At 38.2% G+C, this 19,553-nt stretch overlaps 1 protein-coding gene across 1 annotated transcript in view; it reads right to left on the reverse strand.

The window, feature by feature from the left end:
• Positions 1-19,553, reverse strand: part of LOC122117253 (regulator of G protein signaling 7 binding protein) — an 85,222-nt gene that overhangs the window by 25,924 nt on the left and 39,745 nt on the right. The window contains exon 3 of the mRNA XM_042690959.1: positions 8,843-8,973. Within this exon, the coding sequence (XP_042546893.1) occupies positions 8,843-8,973 (131 nt within the window). The remainder of the gene's footprint in view (positions 1-8,842; positions 8,974-19,553) is intronic.

Below are 19,553 nucleotides of genomic sequence, written 5' to 3' on the forward strand. Positions count from 1 at the left end.
CGTTTCCCTTATTTGTAATAACCAGTGTATGTCTAAGTTAAGCAGAAAGGTCAGATAAGTTGATGTTAGGGAAATTAACCCCAAGATAAGTATTCAAATGTTTTTTTTTCTTTCTTGCAATTGTATCTAACATATTTATAAGATAATTTCTTTGTTGCTTTGTATGTCCCTCCACCCACGGTATAACCCCTGCTTTCACTGTATTTGATGTTGGGATAATTTGTGGAGGGGAAGGGAAAAAACAAATTGTTTAAATGGGGATACAGGTGGACCCATTGCAACAATGAGATGTACAAGTCGTTATGTTGAAAAACGAACTTTACAACTTTGGTGGGGGGGAGGATTAGGTGGGGATATAAGGTGGGGTGAAGGAAGGGATGGGAAGGGGAAACAAAGGAGGAGGCAACAGTGCTTGATAAGAAATGTACTCGTTATCTTGCCCATGTACAGTGTTTTCACAATAAAAAAAAAAACTTGGCCACTTGCCTTAGGGTCCTGAAAAACTTTTAGCCTTTAGCTCCTTGGGGATTTCCATGTATTTTTAGCCTGTTTACACATCATATAAGAGACATGTTTGAAGAAATGTTAAGGGAAACTACCCATGAAGCACATACTGGTGATTCTTATATTCGTGAGAAATAGTAATTCAGCAGAAACGAAAACACTTCTGACCATGGGGACCATCTGAAGGGTGCCACCAAGCACTTACCCCAGGATTTCAGACACTGCCACCAGAGGATAGGGCAAGGCAAGTGAACTTTCATCACACCTATTCTAGTCGTCTCTTCCTTGTCTTATTTCTCCTGTCTTCTTTCCCTCTAGTTGTGCTTTCTTCCGTTTATTTTCTCTCGTTTCCCTTTTCTTCCATTCGTGCTGTCTTCCCTGCCCTGATCGTGGCAGTGGGAAGCAATACCATACACAATATTACCATGGAGGTCCTTGGTTTGGCCTCCAAAGTCCAGCAAAGTCAGTCTCAGTTGAAGTACCTTTATCCAGGAATCAAACCAAACCAAACCAGTCTTCTGTACGCTAATTCTCTATCATTATCTTACCGTTTCCTTAATGTCAGGAACCTTTTTCCTACCTTATTTAAAACATTTTTAAATTATCTTTAAGTAGTTGTAGAGGGCAGGTGTCATTTAACAAAACAGGATATGAATACAATGCATCTTGATCTATGTCACCCCTTTCAACAATCTCACCCTCCTTCAATCCATCCCTTCCCTTACATTTCTCAATTCTGTGGTATATGCAGCATATACAATGAATTCTTAACTGTGTCCTCTCTCTACTCCACCCTTACCCACACCTTCATGTCATACCTTCTTTGTGATCTTGATATCCAGTCTGATGTGGTACTTTGTACAGAGCAAGCTTTCAGGACAGTTTTTGTTTTGTTTTTTGGTCAGTCGTGGAGCCTGAACTCTGGGCCTGGGCACTGTCCCTCAGCACTTCAGCTCAAGGCTAGCACTGTGCCACTTGAGCCATAGCTCAGTGGTGCTGAGGAATCAAACCCAGGGCCTCATGCATGCAAGGCAAGCACTCTACCACTGAGCCACCTCCCCAGCCCTCAGGCAGTTTTTATACTGACTCAATGTGAACCACAAAATGAACATGGCTATGCCTGATGCTTAGGCACATGTCTACAGAGTACTTCTCATTCTCAAATGCTTCTCATTTTCTACGTGGTAGGGGAAATGATATGCACCATGAAAAGAATGGGAGAAATGTAGGCCATCAATTAAGTAATCCACTTTTACCCTCATGTTTCTAGAAAGCATGCAATAACTGGAAACCAGTAATATTGACTCAGTGGCTTATCTATGTTATAAACAGTTTCAAAGGCTCTTATGTGTAATAAGGAGATATTCTTTGTGCCATAAAATAAATGGCAGGAAATAATAACTATGCCATATAGAGAGCTCTATTCTTGCCTATGTACTAGGAGATAAACATTTTTTAATTCAGAACTGCTGAGGCACTATCCGCTCCTCCAACTCCTCCTCTGATCTCCTTGGGCCACTTAGTTACATCATCTTTATGTGAGGCCTTCTTCTGTCCTTCTCTAGTGTAGCTTAGTGGGACTGGGCTAGAGTAATGGACCAATCACTCGCTTTGCAGCAGGACCACTGTCATATGTCATCTTGGGCATCTTACCTCATGGTTTCAGGTTCTTCCTCTGTAAAATTGGGGAAATAATATACTTAGCATAAAATAAAATAATAATATAGCTAAATATCTGGTAAATAAAAAATCCCCAATTAAAGATTACCATTGCTATTCTTTTACTCTTCAGCTTTGACCTACTCACTTGTATATGAAGATATAGAGACTGAGTAGCAGATGATGTTACAGAAGTTGGCTTTGTATATATTCATCATATACTACAAAGTCCTGCTATAGTCTTTTGTGTCAAATAGCAATGTTCATGAAGTTTTTTTGCTTTATTTTATGAAATCAGATTCATTGTTCCTTCCTTCCTTCTATCTTTCCTCTTTCATTCTCCCCTCTCTTCTTCTCCCCTCCCCTCCCCTCCCTTTCCCTCCTCTCCTCTCCTCTCCCATATATATATATATATATATATATATATATATATATATATATATATTCTACATGAACAGAGAACTCTTTGGCTTTGAGGACCTAGTCCCCAACACGCAGAATAGTGCCTTGCATATGACAGCTACACAAGTATTTGTTTAGAGAACAAATGTATGTCTACACTTGGGCTTTGAAGCACAATCTATTTTAGGATTCATTTCTTCTAGCTCACTGTTCTATTTTGGTGTTAGATGCCTCTTACATTGGGAAATAAAGCATTTACTTGTGGCTAAATTCTATTTCTGTCTTTCTGTTGCTTGTTCCTTTTGTTGGTGTGGATCATTTCTTGGTATGATGCTGAGTAAATACACTGGCGTCTTACTGTCTGGATTTCATTCTTGCCTTCAGTTCTTCCTGTATTTTGCTGGACATCAGTTCACAAATCTCTCATTAGAACATTTTTTTTTTTTTTGTCAGTTGTGAGGCTTGATCTCAGGGCCTGGGCACTGTCCCTCAGTTTTTCAGCTCAAAGCTAGCACTCTACCACTTGAGCCACAGTGCTACTTCGGTTTCCTGAGTGCTTTATTGAATAAGAGTCTCACAGACTTTTCCTGCCCGGGCTGGCTGGCTTTGAACTGTGATCCTCAGATCTCAGCCTCCTGAGTAGCTAGTATTACAGGCGTGAGCCACTGGCACCTGGTTCATTAGAACATCTTGAGCTCACCTCTCAACAGGCTTTTGTTGTTGTTGTTGTTGTTTTTGATTAAGTTTTTTATTGTTAAAATATTGTACAAAGGGGTTACAGATACATGAGCGAAGTAATGAGTACATTTCTTATCCAGCATTGTTGTCTCCTCCTTTGTTTGAAAAGTATTTTTCAACTTTCAGCATTTATCTATCCTTTTCTTCTTGTGATTATATCTCCTTTGCATATTTTATCTGTACATTTATCATAGTGGCACAATTTAGGAGAAGAACCCATATTGTCTTAGGGAAAAGAAGGGAGGATGATATAACCTCAAAAGACCCAGGGACATTTTTTTTATAAGCTATGGAAGACAGGCCAGTGAAGCTAGAGAGGACCAGTGATAGAGAAAGGTAAGGTGAAAACAAATGTGCAATAAGTGAGCTCAAATACAAAAAGACTTCCTTCCAAACTTGTCATATTGCCATAATTGATAGAGAAAGTGACAGGATAGCTATGGTTGAAACACCAGGGTTGCCAGGTGCTGGTGGCTCACGCCTATAATCCTAGCTATTCAGGAGGCTTAGACCTGAGGATCACTGTTCAAAGCCTGCCCAGGCAGGAAAGTCTGAGACTCATCTCCAATAAATCACCAGAAAACCGGAAGTGGTGCTGTGGCTCAAGTGGTAGAGCACTTGCCTTGAGCTGAAAAGCCAAGGGACAGTGCCCATTCCCAGAGTTCAAGCCCTCCGACCAACCAAAAAAAAAAAAAATCAGGGTCTTGTTCCTTCAGAAATCTAGCTCAATTTTCTGCCAACAAAGTGAATGAAACTTATAATCTCTTTTTATTCAGTGCAGGAAACAGGCATTAATGGTCAATGTGATACATGGAATTGGTAATGCAAAATGATTTCTTACCTAGCTAAATGCAAAGAAGCAAGAACAACCATTTTTCTCCAAAAACACAGAAATTAGACTTTGTCAAACGGTGCTCCAATCTACAACTTACAGCGTTAGAATATGAGATGACAAAATGACCAAAATCATTCCCATCTGTCATTTTCTTATACAAACACAGTTTCTCAAGCCACTCTACCTGATATAACCTAATAGCCTTTATTAAATGTAGATTTTTACCACACATCACTGCAATTTAACTTTAATTTTGTTGGCCATGTAGAAGGAAATATTTTGGTGATGTTTTTCTTCATTTCTTTGGCAATAGCATGATCTTGTACAGTATAAAAGATATTCAAATAGATTGTACCAGACTTACTAGACAGCAAAAAAAATAAATCAGAAGTGTGGTGCATGGAACAAACAAGAAGGCCCAGGGAGTAAAGGTTTTAAGGAGTAAGGACACTTCAATTGTCCTAATTGGAAGAGAAAGACAATTTGCATTTCTAAACTCAAGAGCACTACAGAAGCTTTAAAATTATTTGAGGCTGACTTTTCCAGAAAGAAATAATAGATCACCACAGTGACCTTATATGCCCTGTTCTCAAAGAGTAAACTCATGTCATGACTACTCAATACAGTAGCAAAACTAAATAAGACATAGAGGAGTACTAGAGGAGTCCCTGCACTTCTGGTGACAAGGAAATGTGCATAACAATTAAACTGAAGGTGCAGATTACTGTGAAACAACTTGGTTTTAGGATTTAATACCAACAAAATCGACAAGAGACCCTTAGACTGAGGCAGCTCTAATTACTTCATTACCATTTTTCCTTTCCTTGATGAAAAGAAAAGTTAAAGAAGAGGGGAGTGGTCAACCTTCAGCCACTCACACAGAAGGAAAATCAATTGGCTTATTTAAAAAATATCAACTCTTATTTTCAAATTAAAAGAAACAAAACAGATTTTAAGCAAAAAGAGAGTTTGAATGTTACAAAATCAAACAGGAGACACAATTTTCTTAAGACTCTAGGGGACTTATTCCTCCAGAGAAGGGCTTTAGTAAAGGTTGTCTGGATAGGCTACTTCTTAGCATGAAATCATTTCATAAATGCCATTGTTTGGTTAAAGAATATATTACACTGGATATTTTAATGTTATGTTGGAATGGACTTTTTCATTGTGTCAAAATTCTTCCTTTAAAGCATCCACTATTATTAAATGAATTCACTTAACTATCAGTGTATTTCTGTTTAACCTGGCATTATTTCTTCTTGGTATTAAGATTTTCTGTTTGGTATGTCAATAAAATAACAGTTAAAAGTTAAAAAAAGAGAACTTATTACATTGGAAAACTACTCTGGCAGCTTGAGTCTCGGTAGATACACTACTGTCTAGTGTATAAGTGTTGGTTTTTTTTTTTTTTTTGCTAATATAGGATACACAAAACAATACATACATTTCTATTCTAGGGAAAGGAGATGGGTTAATTTATTTTTTTGTAGTATCAACATTTCAACTTGGGGCCTTGGGTTTGCTCAGCTTGCTTCCTGGGTTTGCTTGCTTACTTGGCTTGCTTGCTTTGTTGGTACTCTGCTACTTAGCCACGCTTCCAGTCCTGCTTTTGAGTTATTTTAGAGATATTATCTTTGAATCATGATCCTTTTGATCTCAGTCTCCCGAGTAGCTAGGATTACAAAGATGAGACACTGGTGCCTTGCTGAGACTGATTTCTCCATCCACACTTTGTTTTCTTTGCCACCTCTACCACCTTGCCTGAAATTTGGAGTCACCTACACTCCTAACACAACCTATGCTCTGTTACTTTATTTAGTGAATACATATACTATACACACACACACACACACACACACACACACACACACACACCTGTGTGTGGGGGTGGTTTACAGTTTTTTCCTTACTCACATACCTTGAATCAAAGCTTGGTAAATCCTATTTGCAGAGCAATCTTCCCATCCTTCCCCACTTCTTGTTTTCATAAACAGAAAGAACATTTGCCTGTTCTCCCTTTCTGTAGAAAGGTTTGCTTTTGTTTTTTTCCTTGCTGTTTGGTTCCCCTCTGTCAAGTTTTATGTGGAGTTTTCAACTTTAAGGACAACACAGACATTGTCTCTTAATTTGCTCAACTTTTTCTTGGAGTTTAATATTCTCGTGCTATGTATAGTCTGTGGACAAATTTCTTCTTCAATTCATTATTTTGGAAGCCTATGGTCACTGAAGCCAAACATTTGTTTTCTTTTTAGATGGGGTCTCTCAGGAAGTCTGCAGTGTATTTTATATATTTAACATGTATTGGCTGGAGGCTTCTGGAAACAGGCTATTCTATGTATTTCAACATTGTAAAAGAACAAAATCTAGTGACAGCACTGAGATTTGTCAGTCAGAATAACAATGATGACAAAGGAGCTGAGCAGTTTAAGAGGTGACATACTTTTACATTTGTACTCCAAACCAAATCCAAGGAAGCAATCTTGTGAGGTATCACCTTTTACTTTTAAGCAGAGAGTAAGCTGAGAAGAACTTTCCTTTCCAAAGTCAATTGTGAAATAACAAATGTCATGGTGGCTGATAAAAGAAGATCAGGTTGCAGACCAAGGACTTAGAAAGGGTGTGGGAGTGGAGGTCCCTGTGTGTTAAATACATGTCATTAGCCAGGAAGATTCCAGTGGCAGCAAAGGCAGAGATGCTGCAGGTGTAGACCATACAGAACTGGAGAGTAAAACTGCCTGTGCCCAGTTTTCTCTGTAAATCATTTAGGATGATAATACTATTCTGTTTGGGTGCCATTCTCTCTCTCTATCTCTCTCTGACAGAGACAGAGTCAGAGACTGAGGACAAAGAGAGGCAGAGGCAGAGACAGAGATAAAGGAATCAAAGAGAAGAGTAAAGGCATCAAGCTTTTACTCAGGATATTCTGAGTGTGTCTGAGTGTTCAACTTTCAGATCATGCATTAGGAGTGTCAAGGAGCTAATCCCTCCAAACACATTCTCATATTAATAACAAATAAAGATAAAAACTCTTGCAAGATTAGTCTTTCAAAGAAAAGGCAACAATAAGTATTGAGAGAATGTTTTCATGTCTTTGAAGCATTGTAACTGTATCCTGTCTTTAGTCCTACTGAATACACACACACACATGCGCATACACACATACACACACATGCATGCGTACGCACATACATATATAGACATATATATATGTGTGTGTATACAATATTTGATTTTTACAAGTAGGTTGAATTAATTCTTCCCAATCTGGAATGCTCATTTGGTTTGAAATCTTTTTTTTTTTTTTTTTGGGGGGGGGGGGTCTGGTCGTGGGGCCTGAACTCTGGGCCTGGGCGCTGTCCCTCAGCTCTTTAGCTCAAGGCTAGCACTCTACCACTTGAGCCACAGTGCCACTTCCGGCTCTTTTCTTTTTGCTTATGTGGTGCTGAGGAATCGAACCCAGGGCCTCATGCATACAAGGCAAGCGCTCTATCACTGAGCCACCTTCCCAGCCTGGTTTGAAATCTTTATCTGCTTCTTTACTGATTTATCGCTTAACTCTCCAATTGCTTAATTTAAATCACAGGTAAGCATTACTTTCTATGCATTCCTCCCCCAATTTCCTGAGCTCAGGAGCAAAAGTTTGTATTCAGGAGATTGCCAATAAACTGTCATTTGGTGAGTTAGTAAAGAAAATAAAAATCAAGTCCTTCAGCAGTGGAAACTTTTGAGTTCCTCTCCAGCCTCTTTCCCCCTCTACCCATCTTGCAATAGCACTGCTTGGGTGGGGTTCACTTCATTTCCAGCTCTATGTGTGGGCCTTAATTGTCTAAAACAATTCTGGTCTATATATAGTCCAGCCAGAATGAAGCCCAGGACTTTTATTCTATAGTTGTAAGAAGTTTTCTCTCATTATATATGTGATGACTAGAGCCACAGTAATTGGTTTGTTAATGTGGAGGATGCCAGCTGGACTGTAAAGTCAATATCGAGAAGAGCATTACCCAGACTGGAAGCCTGAAATCTGACTATAGCATGCAAAGACACAGCCAGTGTTGAAAGGTGTAGATATTTGAGTCCATATATTCCATTTATAGTTTTTTTTGTGCCTTTTTTCTTTTGAGACAGGATCTTGTTATATTGCACAAACTGGCCTTGAATTTATGATCTCCCTCTTTTAATCACAAGTGCTGGCATTACAGGTTTATGCCAACATCTTGGCTTTCCCAGCGTAGGTTAAGCTAGGCCAGAAAATGAGCTATTCTATTCCTTATATGCTGCATCTCTATCATCTGTTGAGTTCACCCTATTTTAAAATCTTTGAGACACAAATATTTGTTTGTCTTTTTACAACTCAATTTATCAAGAGAAATTGCAGCACTCTTGAGGACAGATATACACTAGTGTTATACGCTAGATATACGCTAGTGTTATCATTAGATATTTTTGCTGCTTCTGCTGATTCTAATGGAAGTAAGTCATATTCTCAAGTGGTAAAATAATAAATTTACGACTCTTACTACATTTTTGAATCAAAACAATTAGTGTTCTTATGTACTTAGAAGTAATATGGACTTTTAAATTTTAACTTAGAGATCAAATATTTCCTGAGCATGTTAAATTCATTCTACTAGTGTATAGATGGGCAGGTATTGTTTTGCATATCATTGCTTGGTATTTTTCTGGTAATCTATCAATTGTAGATACCTTTTCGATGAAACTGAAGAGATCCCAGCAGACAAATAGATTTTAGCATCTCTGTTGTATACATTTCTAAGCAGCACTGCAGCTGGATGTAAAGTCGACAGATTTCTGGATGAATTTCACCATCTTCTGGGCTATAAAAGAATGAAAGAGAAAAGTTGTGAGTAGCCTCAAGATTTTACTCATCAGACATTTGTTTCACTCTGAGAGGAGAAAAATGCTTTATAAAGATTCTGTTAAAGCCTTGAGTCTAAAATATAGGGCTTCACGCTTTCCAGCCAATAACCAATGTGACAGTTGTTACATAACTGTCTTTCTGACTAACTCTCTTCATCAGCAAGCTTCTGCTGAGAACTTGAAATCATAAATGCTTTAAGTAATTGCAAAATATCAGACATTTTCCGTTTATCTGTTGGAAGAAATTTCCAAAATATATTTAAGCCATAACAATCACAGACTGTAAAAAGAGAATAAAATCCTTGTTTTTAGGGAAACTAACAAGATCTGTTCAATTAACATTTGTAAGTCAACTCTTTAATATGAGGTACCCAGCATAATATGATTAAAGAGCCAATTTACAAATTATTTTTATTGAGGATTTTTATCTTAGTCTACAACATATTCCTTTATTGTTTGCTATGACTAATTTATGAAAAGTCCAAATGTTTTTTAATAAAAAATAAATATTTTATGAAAAAAGAGAAATCTAATATAATTCTAATAATTGCACTGAGAAATCCAAAGCTAAGTGAACACTGAACTCAGGCTCAAAGAATTTATTCTAACTGGGTGTCAACAGCTTATGCCTATAATTCTAGCTACACAGGAGGCTAAGATCTGATGATCATGGTTCAAATACAGCCCAGCCAAAGTCCATAAGACTTTTATCTACAATTATCTACAAATTATCTACAACTGTCTACAAATACCAGCAAAAATGTAGAAGTGGGTCTGTGGCTCAAATGGTAGAGTGCTATCTTTGAGTGAAAAAGCCAAGCAAGAACACAAGGTCCTGAGTTTAAGCCCTAATACTAGCACATGCATGCACACACACACAGGCACGCACACACACACACACACACACACTACTCCCTGAATGTTTCCCAGCATATGTCATTAAATATGCAATAATCACCTGTATCTTTTGGCTAGAGGTGGAGAAATCCGCTGTTGATAAAATAACTTTATTTGATATGCCACTAAAATAGCATACGTTGACCAATGTAAACTAAATAACAAGGGTGATGTTTATAAATAGATTTTAAATGAAAGAAAACTTGAAAATGAAGTCTGTCAAATGTCTTTATTATTGCTCCTTTTACCCCCATCCATTTAGAATGCAATGAAATCTGATTAAATAATGTAGCATTTTGACTTGATTTGTAAAAATAAAGTGGGCCAGTGGCAAAATGTCAGGGATAATTATCAGAAAAAAAAAGATAACTTCCTTTTTACATGGAATCACAGTGAAACGTTTTTGTATATATCCCACACTTGGCAATGGTAATTAATTTTCATTTTCAATATTTCTTTAGCCAATGAACAAGTGTATATCTAACCATATGGCTTATATAACTCAGGAAAAGCAAAGTCTCTGCTTCAGTATTCATGACGCCTGCACAGTCACCCGGGGTCTTTCTGGGTCATGTAGAACAAAGTGCTTTCAAGAACTGACATGCAAAATTTGATTTGATGTAGACATGAGAAGACCATGCTACCATTTCATTTTCTCATTTGTCCTCAGGGACCAGCCTTGGACCAACATTGATAGCCAGGAATCTCAGGTGAAAGTTTCAGGTAGTCTCCTACAACTTCTTCCCACAGACACCTTCCACCTTCAACTCACCTTCAGGCTGAAGGCATTTCTGCCAGCCCACTCTACCCTACACAGACAGACAGACAGACAGACAGACAGACAGACACACACACACACACACACACACACACACACACAATTTCAGAATGTATTCAAACTGGAAATGTCTCTATCTCCCTCCACCGGCCCTGTTAGATCCTAAACAATTGATGAGAATGAATAGCTTTATAATAACAAGTGATTTAGGTATGTTATCTGAGAATATATTGCTTTTCATAGAAAAACTGAAGAGACTGTCTTATTCCGAAGGCAAGTTAGAAGGAAAGTATTTTAAGACACCCTGCTTCATCGTTCCAATCACAGCTGCCTGTTCTCCCCCACGCATAGGTTAGCCCTGCAGATGCAAGAAACAAGTCCCTGGGATAATTCTATTATGTGTATTAAGCATTTTATAGGTAGGACAATTAGCCAGTCTAGTATCATTTCAGGCCATGAGGTCTTATTATTTTCAGAGACAAAACATGCATGCCAGTGACTTAGATCCAATAAGTATGTAAACCTCGTGTATAAACAACATTGGACATCAGTTGACATGCTGGAAGGAAACCTCTTTGTACAACTATTTAAAGATGATGCAAATGATTAATAGAAAATATGATATTTGATTTAATTTAAATAAATGTAACAAGGTATTCACGTATCATAAGAGCCAATATATTTTATCATTTTACAAATAAAAAATGTTCTATTAAGTGATTTTGAAAAAAGGCAAGTCAGGACAGAGATTGAAGTATCTAATTCAAAATGTTTCCTCAGGCATCACTTCCCCAACACCTCTGTCTCCCTTGGAGATTCTAGAAAACCATTCTAGAAAAACATTGTGCCTTTCCTAAGTGTGATGTGGAACTGAACAGATTTCACCAGAAATAAAATCTGCCTAATAAAATTTAAGTGATGTTAAAGAATGCAAGATATTCTGCTTAAAATTTATTCACGGTCTCATATGTTACACTTTAATATCTTGGAAAGTTATAGAGAAAGTATTTAAAAAACAGTAAAAAAGCTAAGGTAACTTTCATACTAGTGTTTTGTGATGCCATACCAGCTTATATTAACCTCTTGACTTTTACAGTTTATTTCTTCCATTTTAGAGCTCTAAAAACTACATTGCTTTACTAGCCATACAACGGACAAGGGTCTCATATCTAAAATATACTTGGAACTCAAAAAATTAAACCACCCAACAACAAATCCTCAAAGAAACAACTGCCCAATAAGTAAGTGGGCGAAAGACTTAAAGAGAAGCTTCTCTGAAGAAGAAAGAAGGATGGCCAATAGACACATGAAGAAATGTTCAACATCCCTAGCCATAAAAGAAATGCAAATCAAAACAACATTGAGATATCACCTCACTCCAGTTAGAACAGCAAAAATCAAGAACTCTAACAACAACAGATGCTGGAGGGGATGTGGACAGAAAGGAACCTTACTTCATTGTTGGTGGGAATGTAAACTTGTTCAACCACTTTGGAAAGCAGTATGGAGGTTCCTCAAAAGACTCCACATAGAGCTCCCCAACGACCCAGCAATCCCACTTTTGGGCATTTACCCAAATGATCACAAACAAGGCCACACTAAAGCTACCAGCACAACTATGTTTATTGCAGCATTATTTACCATAGCTAAGACATGGAACCAACCCAGATGCCCCTCAGTAGATGAATGGATCAAGAAGATGTGGTATATATACACAATGGAATTCTATGCCTCCATCAGAAAGAATGACATTTCCCCATTTGTTAGGAAATGGAAAGGCTTGGAAAAAATTATATTAAGTGAAGTAAGCCAGGCCCAAAGAAACATAGGTCCCATGGTTTCCCTTATTTGCAATATCTAGTATAGGTATGAGTCAAGCGGAAAAAGTCAGATAATGTGATGTTAGGAAAACAAAACCTCAAATATGTATTTTAATGTTTTTGTTTCCTTCATGCATGTGTTTCTAACGCATTTATAAGATTATTTCTTTGTTGCTTTGTATGTCCCTCCCCCACAGTGTAACCCCCGCTTTCACTATATTTGATGTCAGTATAACATGTGGAGGAGATGGGGACAAACAAGTCGTTTAAGGATTCAGGTGGACCTGTTGCAACAATGCGAAGTACAAAATGTCATGTCAAAACCAGCTTTACAATGTCGGTGGGGGGGGGGGGAGGGGGGGTATGATTGGTTGGGAGGGAGGGGGGAGGCTGGGAAGGGAGGTGAAGGGTAAACAAAGGAGGAGGCTGCAATGCTTGGTAAGAAATGTATGCATTATCCTGCCCATGTAATTGTAACCCCTCTGTACAGTATGTTCTCAAATAAAATAAAATAAAATTAAAAAAAAAAAATTAAAACCAAAAAAAAAAAAAAAAAAAAAAAACTACATTGCTGTAATTGATTACTAAAAGTGCATTAAGAGACAAATTGTCCAGTGGGTTATAATATGTAGTTGAAAGCATCAAAACAAAGGCAGGATTATGAGTTCTGGAGCCAGAAAACAGATTTACAATTACCTTTAATACTCAGAACTGTGATCTGAGGCACAGCACTTTAATTTCTCTGAGATTCAGTTTCCTCTCCTGTGACATAGCAATAACAGTTGTAAAGTATATCTCCAGGTTTCCTGTGCAAGGATCAAATGATATTGTGCATGGGAAAACAAATAAAAATGAGAAGAATTCTAAATAGGGATTTGGTGAAGTTAACATTCGAGTAGATGGAAAAAAGAAAGGGACCTCATTAACAACCACGCTGCATGTCACAGATTTTGGCAATGACAAATAAGCAGTTTTTTTCAAATGTGCTAGCAGTTTGACTTATTTCCAGAGAAAAGAACATGTCATATATGTCTCAAGTGTTTGAATACTAGCCTTGAGCAAAAAAATTCAGAAACAATGCCCAGGCCCTGAGTTCAAGGTCCAGGACTGGCGGCGGCGGCGGCAGAAGAAGAAGGGAGGAGGAGGAGGAGGAGGAAGAGGAGGAGGAGGAGGAGGAGGAGGAGGAGGAGGAGGAGGAGGAGGAGGAGGAGGAGGAGGAGGAGGAGGAGGAGGAGGAGGAGGAGGAGGAGGAGGAGGAGGAGGAGGAGGAGGAGGAAGAAAAGAAGAAGAAGAAGAAGAAGAAGAAGAAGAAGAAGAAGAAGAAGAAGAAGAAGAAGAAGAAGAAGAAGAAGAAGAAAAGAAGAGGAGGAGGAGGGGGAGGAGAAGGAGGAGGGGGAGGAGAGGAAGGAGAAGAAGAAGGGGAAGAGGAAGGAGAAGAGGAAGGGGAAGAGGATAGGGGAGGAAAAGGGGATGGGAAAGGGGAAGGAGAAGAAGAAGGGGAAGGGGAGGAGAAGGAGGAAGAAAAATAGGGATTGTAAAAATAACTTGAAGCTCTGACTGTGAGTGCATAATCTTGGATTTACTTCGTGGCTACAGTGTATAGAATGAGTCTATGCCCTGTGGTTTCTGTGAGGAAGAGTGGTATAGGTGAGGAAAGGCATGGGACAGTTGGATCTGGGTCACTACCTCATGCCTTACATGTCATTTTCTTTTTCAACTTTGATCACTTCTCATTGTCAAGGTAGTAATGTCATCAGAGGTACAACCTGAACTTCTTCTGTCACTTTCCTGAAGTTTAGTCCAGCAGTTGGTATTTATCAGCTTGCAGAGATAGAAACTAGACGGCCTGTCATAACAGATAATAATCTAAATTTTCATTTTTGGAATCAATTTTGTGGTTGGGTATGAAATCAAATGACAAGGAAAGATTCAGAAAACCAAATAGGATGAGGGAAGGGCAGCACACTGGTGGCTCACATCTGTAATCCGAGTTACCCAGGAGGCTGAGATCTGAGGATCACAGTTCCAAGCCAACCCAGGAAGAAAAGTCTATGGAGGCTGAGATCTGAGGATCACAGTTCAAAGCCAACTCATGCAGAAAAGTCTATGAGTCTCTTATCTCCAATTAACTACCAGAAAACCTGAAGTAGAGCTGTGACTCAAAAGTAGTAGAGCTCTAACCTTGAGCAAAAAAGCTCAGGGACAGTGCCCAGGCCCGAATTCAAGCCCCATGACTGACCCCCACAAAAGGAGAAAAAAAGATGAGGGAAAGGGATGATATCCTTGGTATTATCCTTGGCTTTTATTTATAGAACAAATAGGTAGACAGGAAAGGTACTAAAGGCCTCACCCATGGAGAAAAACTTCTAGGTTACTTCTTTAATATCCTCACCAGTTCCTCTTGGATGGATTCTGCAGACCAGAACATTCTCTAATTCTATGCCCCCTTCAGAGCTCAACCCTCATGGTTTCAGAAGACTAATCAAGGCAGTCTTCTAAATCTATATTATTAATAGATAACCAGGAGCCAAAAGGTGACACGTATTTGTGTTTGTGTTATTTTAAGTTTTAAGCTCTTATGGTAATCATAGAGTCTCTCTGAGTTCACAAACACAGCACAGATGCCAAGTACTGATTAAACGGCTCTACTGCTTTATAGACAATAAACACATCTCCATAAAAAGAGAAATTCAGGCAATTGGGAGAACAAAAGCAGAACAATTTTCAAGGTGCCCATACATATGATAGTCAAGTCTCTCCCCAGGGTCTTCATTTGCCCCAAATCTTCCTCCTGTGAGTTGTTATGAACTGTGTGCTGTAGGTGGAAGCCTCCTGTATTTTCCTAGTAGAGTCTTAGCAAGTTTGATGTTCCCAGGAGGCTTTGGAAAAGTAATTGCAGCATTTCCCCTCACTGCGTAGCGTATCATTTCATGGGAACATAAAGCTGCGTCTGTGACTTCCTCTCAACCCAACATGATCTGGGATCAAACTCTGTCCTGGAGCTATCTGCTTTCTGTCACAAATGAAATTTGACTTTTAAAAGTAAAAGGAAACCCGAATATAACTGAATTATCATTTGGTGACTACTTGGGTGCCTTTATATGAACTCATGGGACTTAGCCAAGCACCTTCTACAACTTCGGGTTATGTTCTAGTCTCCATCTTCCCAATGCTTTTTGCTTGCCTTCTGCTAGGATCTTTGCTGTATCTCCATCACCCAGTGGAAAAGTTCATAAATAAAATAATGGTTAGTGTTACCAAGTGCCTTATTCATTTTTGTCCATTTAAAAAGTTGAAAACTGTATTTAAACACTTAAAAAAATCAATAGTCATCAGTTTTCCGCCATTTGGATGCTTTCAACAAGTCTAAAAAGTATTACTTTTGGATTATTAATATTTTATTAACCATAAGTGTTGGTGTTTAAGGCAATCTAAGGGGAAGCTTGGCATTCATGGCAATTCTGATGAGGCCACTGGGGATGTCTCAAAGTAGGAGAGGCTGAAGGAGTTAAGAGGTTGTATATCACAGCGTCTTGTTCTTATAACAGGAATATCTTGCCTGGAGCTCATGTTTTCAGGTTAGGGAAAAAGTAACATTTATAAGGAAACACTCTCTAATCTTACAGAATGTATTTCTTACTCTGTCTTTGTCTGTTTCTGACCTATCTATCACCTCTCAGCCTCCTCTTAGATTCTCCTGACATTTCCCCACTCCATACTGTCTGACTGGGAATCATAGGGTACCTGCAATTACCTCTTTAAGAATCTTGATCTTCTGTTCTGTCCTTTAATGTTTTCAGGGTATCTGCTTTGACTCTGAGGTCTTTGATCCATTTGGAGTTGATTCTGATGCAGGGTGATATATAAGGATGTAGCTTTAGTTTTCTACCAGTGATTAACCAATTTTGCCAGGACCATTTACTGAAGAGGCTGTCTTTCTTCCATTCTATTTTTTTTTAGCTCCCTTATCAAAGATTAGATGGCTATAGGTCTGCAGGTTCATTTCTAGGTTTTCAATTCTATTGGTCCTGAGGCCTGTTCTTGTGCCAGTACCAAGCTGCTTGGATTACTATGGCTTTGCAGTAGAGTTTGAAATTTGGTATTGATATTCCTCCAGCACTGTACTTTCTGTTAAGGATCGTTTTTGCTATTCAGGGTCTTTTATTGTTCCATATGAATTTTTGGATTGAAAAGTAGTATGGAGATTCCTCAAAAGACTCCACATAGAGCTCCCCTATGACTCAGAAATCCCACTTTTGGGTATTTACCTGAATGATCACAAACAAGACCATACTAAAGCTACCAGCACAACTATGTTTATTGCAGCATTATTTACCATAGCTAAGATATGGAACCAACCCAGATGCCCTTCAGTAAATGAATGGATCAAGAAAATATGGTATATATACACAATGGAATTCTATGCCTCCATCAGAAAGAATGACATTGCCCCATTTGTTAGGAAATGTAAAGACTTGGAAAAAATTATATTAAGTGAAGTAAGTCAGGCCCAAAGAAACACAGGTCCCATTGTTTCCCTTATTTGCAATTACTAGTATATGTCTGAGACAAGCAGAAATGGTCAAAAAAGTTGATGTTAGGCAAAATGAACCCCAAGATAAGGACTCAAATGTTTGTTCTTTCTTGCTAATGTTTCTAACATATTTAAGATGATTTCTTTGTTGCTTTGTATGTCCCTCCCCCGTGGTATAACCCCTGTTTTCACTGTATTTAATGTTGGTATAATTTGTGGAGGGGAAGGGAAAAAACAAATTGTTTAAATAGGGATAAAGGTGGACCCATTGCAACAATGAGACATACAAGACGTTATGTCGAAAAATGAACTTTAAAACTTTGGCGCGCTGGGGCAAGGGGAGATGGATGGGATGGGGCGGGGAGAGTTGGGAAGGGATGGAAAGGGAAAACAAAGGAGGAGGCAACAGTGCTTGATACAAAATGTACTTATTACCTTGCTCATGTAATTGTAACCCCTCTGTACTGCATTTTCACAATAAAAAAAAGATCTTGATCTTACTAGGTCTTGTAATTTGTTAAATAGCAGAGGCTGGGAGCTAGGAGAGTATGACTTGGATCTTCAAGCTGTTGCTGATCATAAAACCATAGATTCCATGGTAAGAACTTAGCCCTTTCCCAGGCAGTATGGCTTCCTGAAAGTTCTTCATCCATGTTTATTGAAATGGACTCAAGTGAACATTCAAGGCTGGAGTGGAAGACAGACAGTCCCCCTCGCTCACCAGGCTGACTAGTTCCACTGATGGAAATGGACTTGACTATATATAGTCTATGCAGTATCCTCAAAGAGGCAAGGCTAGTAATGAAGGAAAACAACAGTCATGTGCCTGCTCGGGAGGAGAGTGTACTCAAACATGGTAGTTCATGATTTCCAAAGGGAGGAAGGAAGGAATAGGAATAGAAAAGCCATTTTTCAGACTTCACACAAAGCCTAAGTGATCTGTAGTCAAATAGTTATATTTATACCTTGATTTCATTAATATGAATGTGTGACTTTGGGCAAGTTTCTTAACCTTTTAGTACATCAAACACTGAAACAAGATAGTAATGCCTACGTTCTTGAAAAGATTTAAGTGACATATGTTGGTCTTGTGGGAGCATATATGTAACAACTATGCATGGATTTTGGTGAGACATCCTTACACTTTGGTTACAGGTCTCCCACTACTCATTATTGAATCAAAGCAACAGTATTTATGGAGTTCCTCCTATTAAAAAAAGAGTGAATTTGGAAAGAAAAAAAGAAAATAATGACCTTTTCTTAAGTACTTACATAAGCGTTCATGAAAATTCTCATTATTATCTTAGGGTATTTTTATTTGATGAGAACATATTATAAAGTCTCCTGTAAGCAAATTAAGTTTTTTGAACAGTGATAGGAAGCTTGCAGTCATCTATTTCTTCCTTGATACAATATCATTTTATGACCAGTAAGTTTTCAGCTAAAAGGTTCCATTGTGGAGATCAACATGATTTTTTCCTAAAGGATGATGTTTAAGATGCCATTAGATGAAATAGAATGGAAAGCCTCTGCACCTTTGCCAATGATTAGCTCAAGAGCAAAAATAGCTCTTTGGGCAGACAGACATATGGGCAGAAGGAGATAGCAATTAACAAATGTTTAGGTCAGTCTCTCCAATGGGCCCGTGTCACTTTTGATTTTCAAAACAGTATAAATTATGTAAGCTCATGAGCCCTTAGCTAGGAAAGCAAAACAAAACAAAGGGGTTGGTGAGTTTCCCTCTTGAAGGCTTTGAAGGTAGGACCATGCTTTCATTATTTCTTGGCATTTGATTCAACATTAGCAAGATAATGTTTACTAAGGATTTATCATGTGTCAGACACTCTGCTCAACTTTTACATCCTATTTCATTCTCATAATGAATCTAATGAGGTAGCTTCTATCCTGATCCTCATTTTATAGATGGAGGAAAACAAGGTCCAGGATAGTTTAGGAACTTGTTCAGGACTGCACCAATAGGAAACTCAGGAATAAGAATCAAATCTGTATTTACAGTTTATAAATATGCATATTACACATATAAATATATTAGCTGTTGGTTGCATTTTAACTTCACAGAAATAGAAATTTTAGAGGAGAATAGGAAATGCAAAGCTATAATATTTTCGTTCAGTTCATCATGTCACTTGGAAGTCTTCAGATTGACTGTAAAGATTCTCAAAAATCTCTATGCCTTTTAGTGTGCTTCAGAATAATCTAGGGGTCTGGTGAAGCCAAAGAATACTGGGCTCTGTCTCCAGTTCAGAGGGTCTAAATGGGGTTTGATAATTAGATTTCTGTTATGTTCCCAACTGATTCAGGACCCACACTTTGAAAACAACTGGGCTAGCTTGTTACAATACCCCAGGTGAAAACATCAAATTTTTTAATGCTGGTACTGGGGTTTGAACTCTTGTTTGGCTTTTTTTGCACTCTTTTTTGAACACTTGCTTAAACTCTTGCTTGGAATTTTTTTGCTCCATTTCTGCTAGTTAACTGGTGGTAAGA

This window comes from Dipodomys spectabilis, unplaced genomic scaffold, assembly GCF_019054845.1.
Source record: "Dipodomys spectabilis isolate Male_0828 unplaced genomic scaffold, ASM1905484v1 ptg000140l, whole genome shotgun sequence".
Lineage (NCBI taxonomy): Eukaryota > Metazoa > Chordata > Mammalia > Rodentia > Heteromyidae > Dipodomys > Dipodomys spectabilis.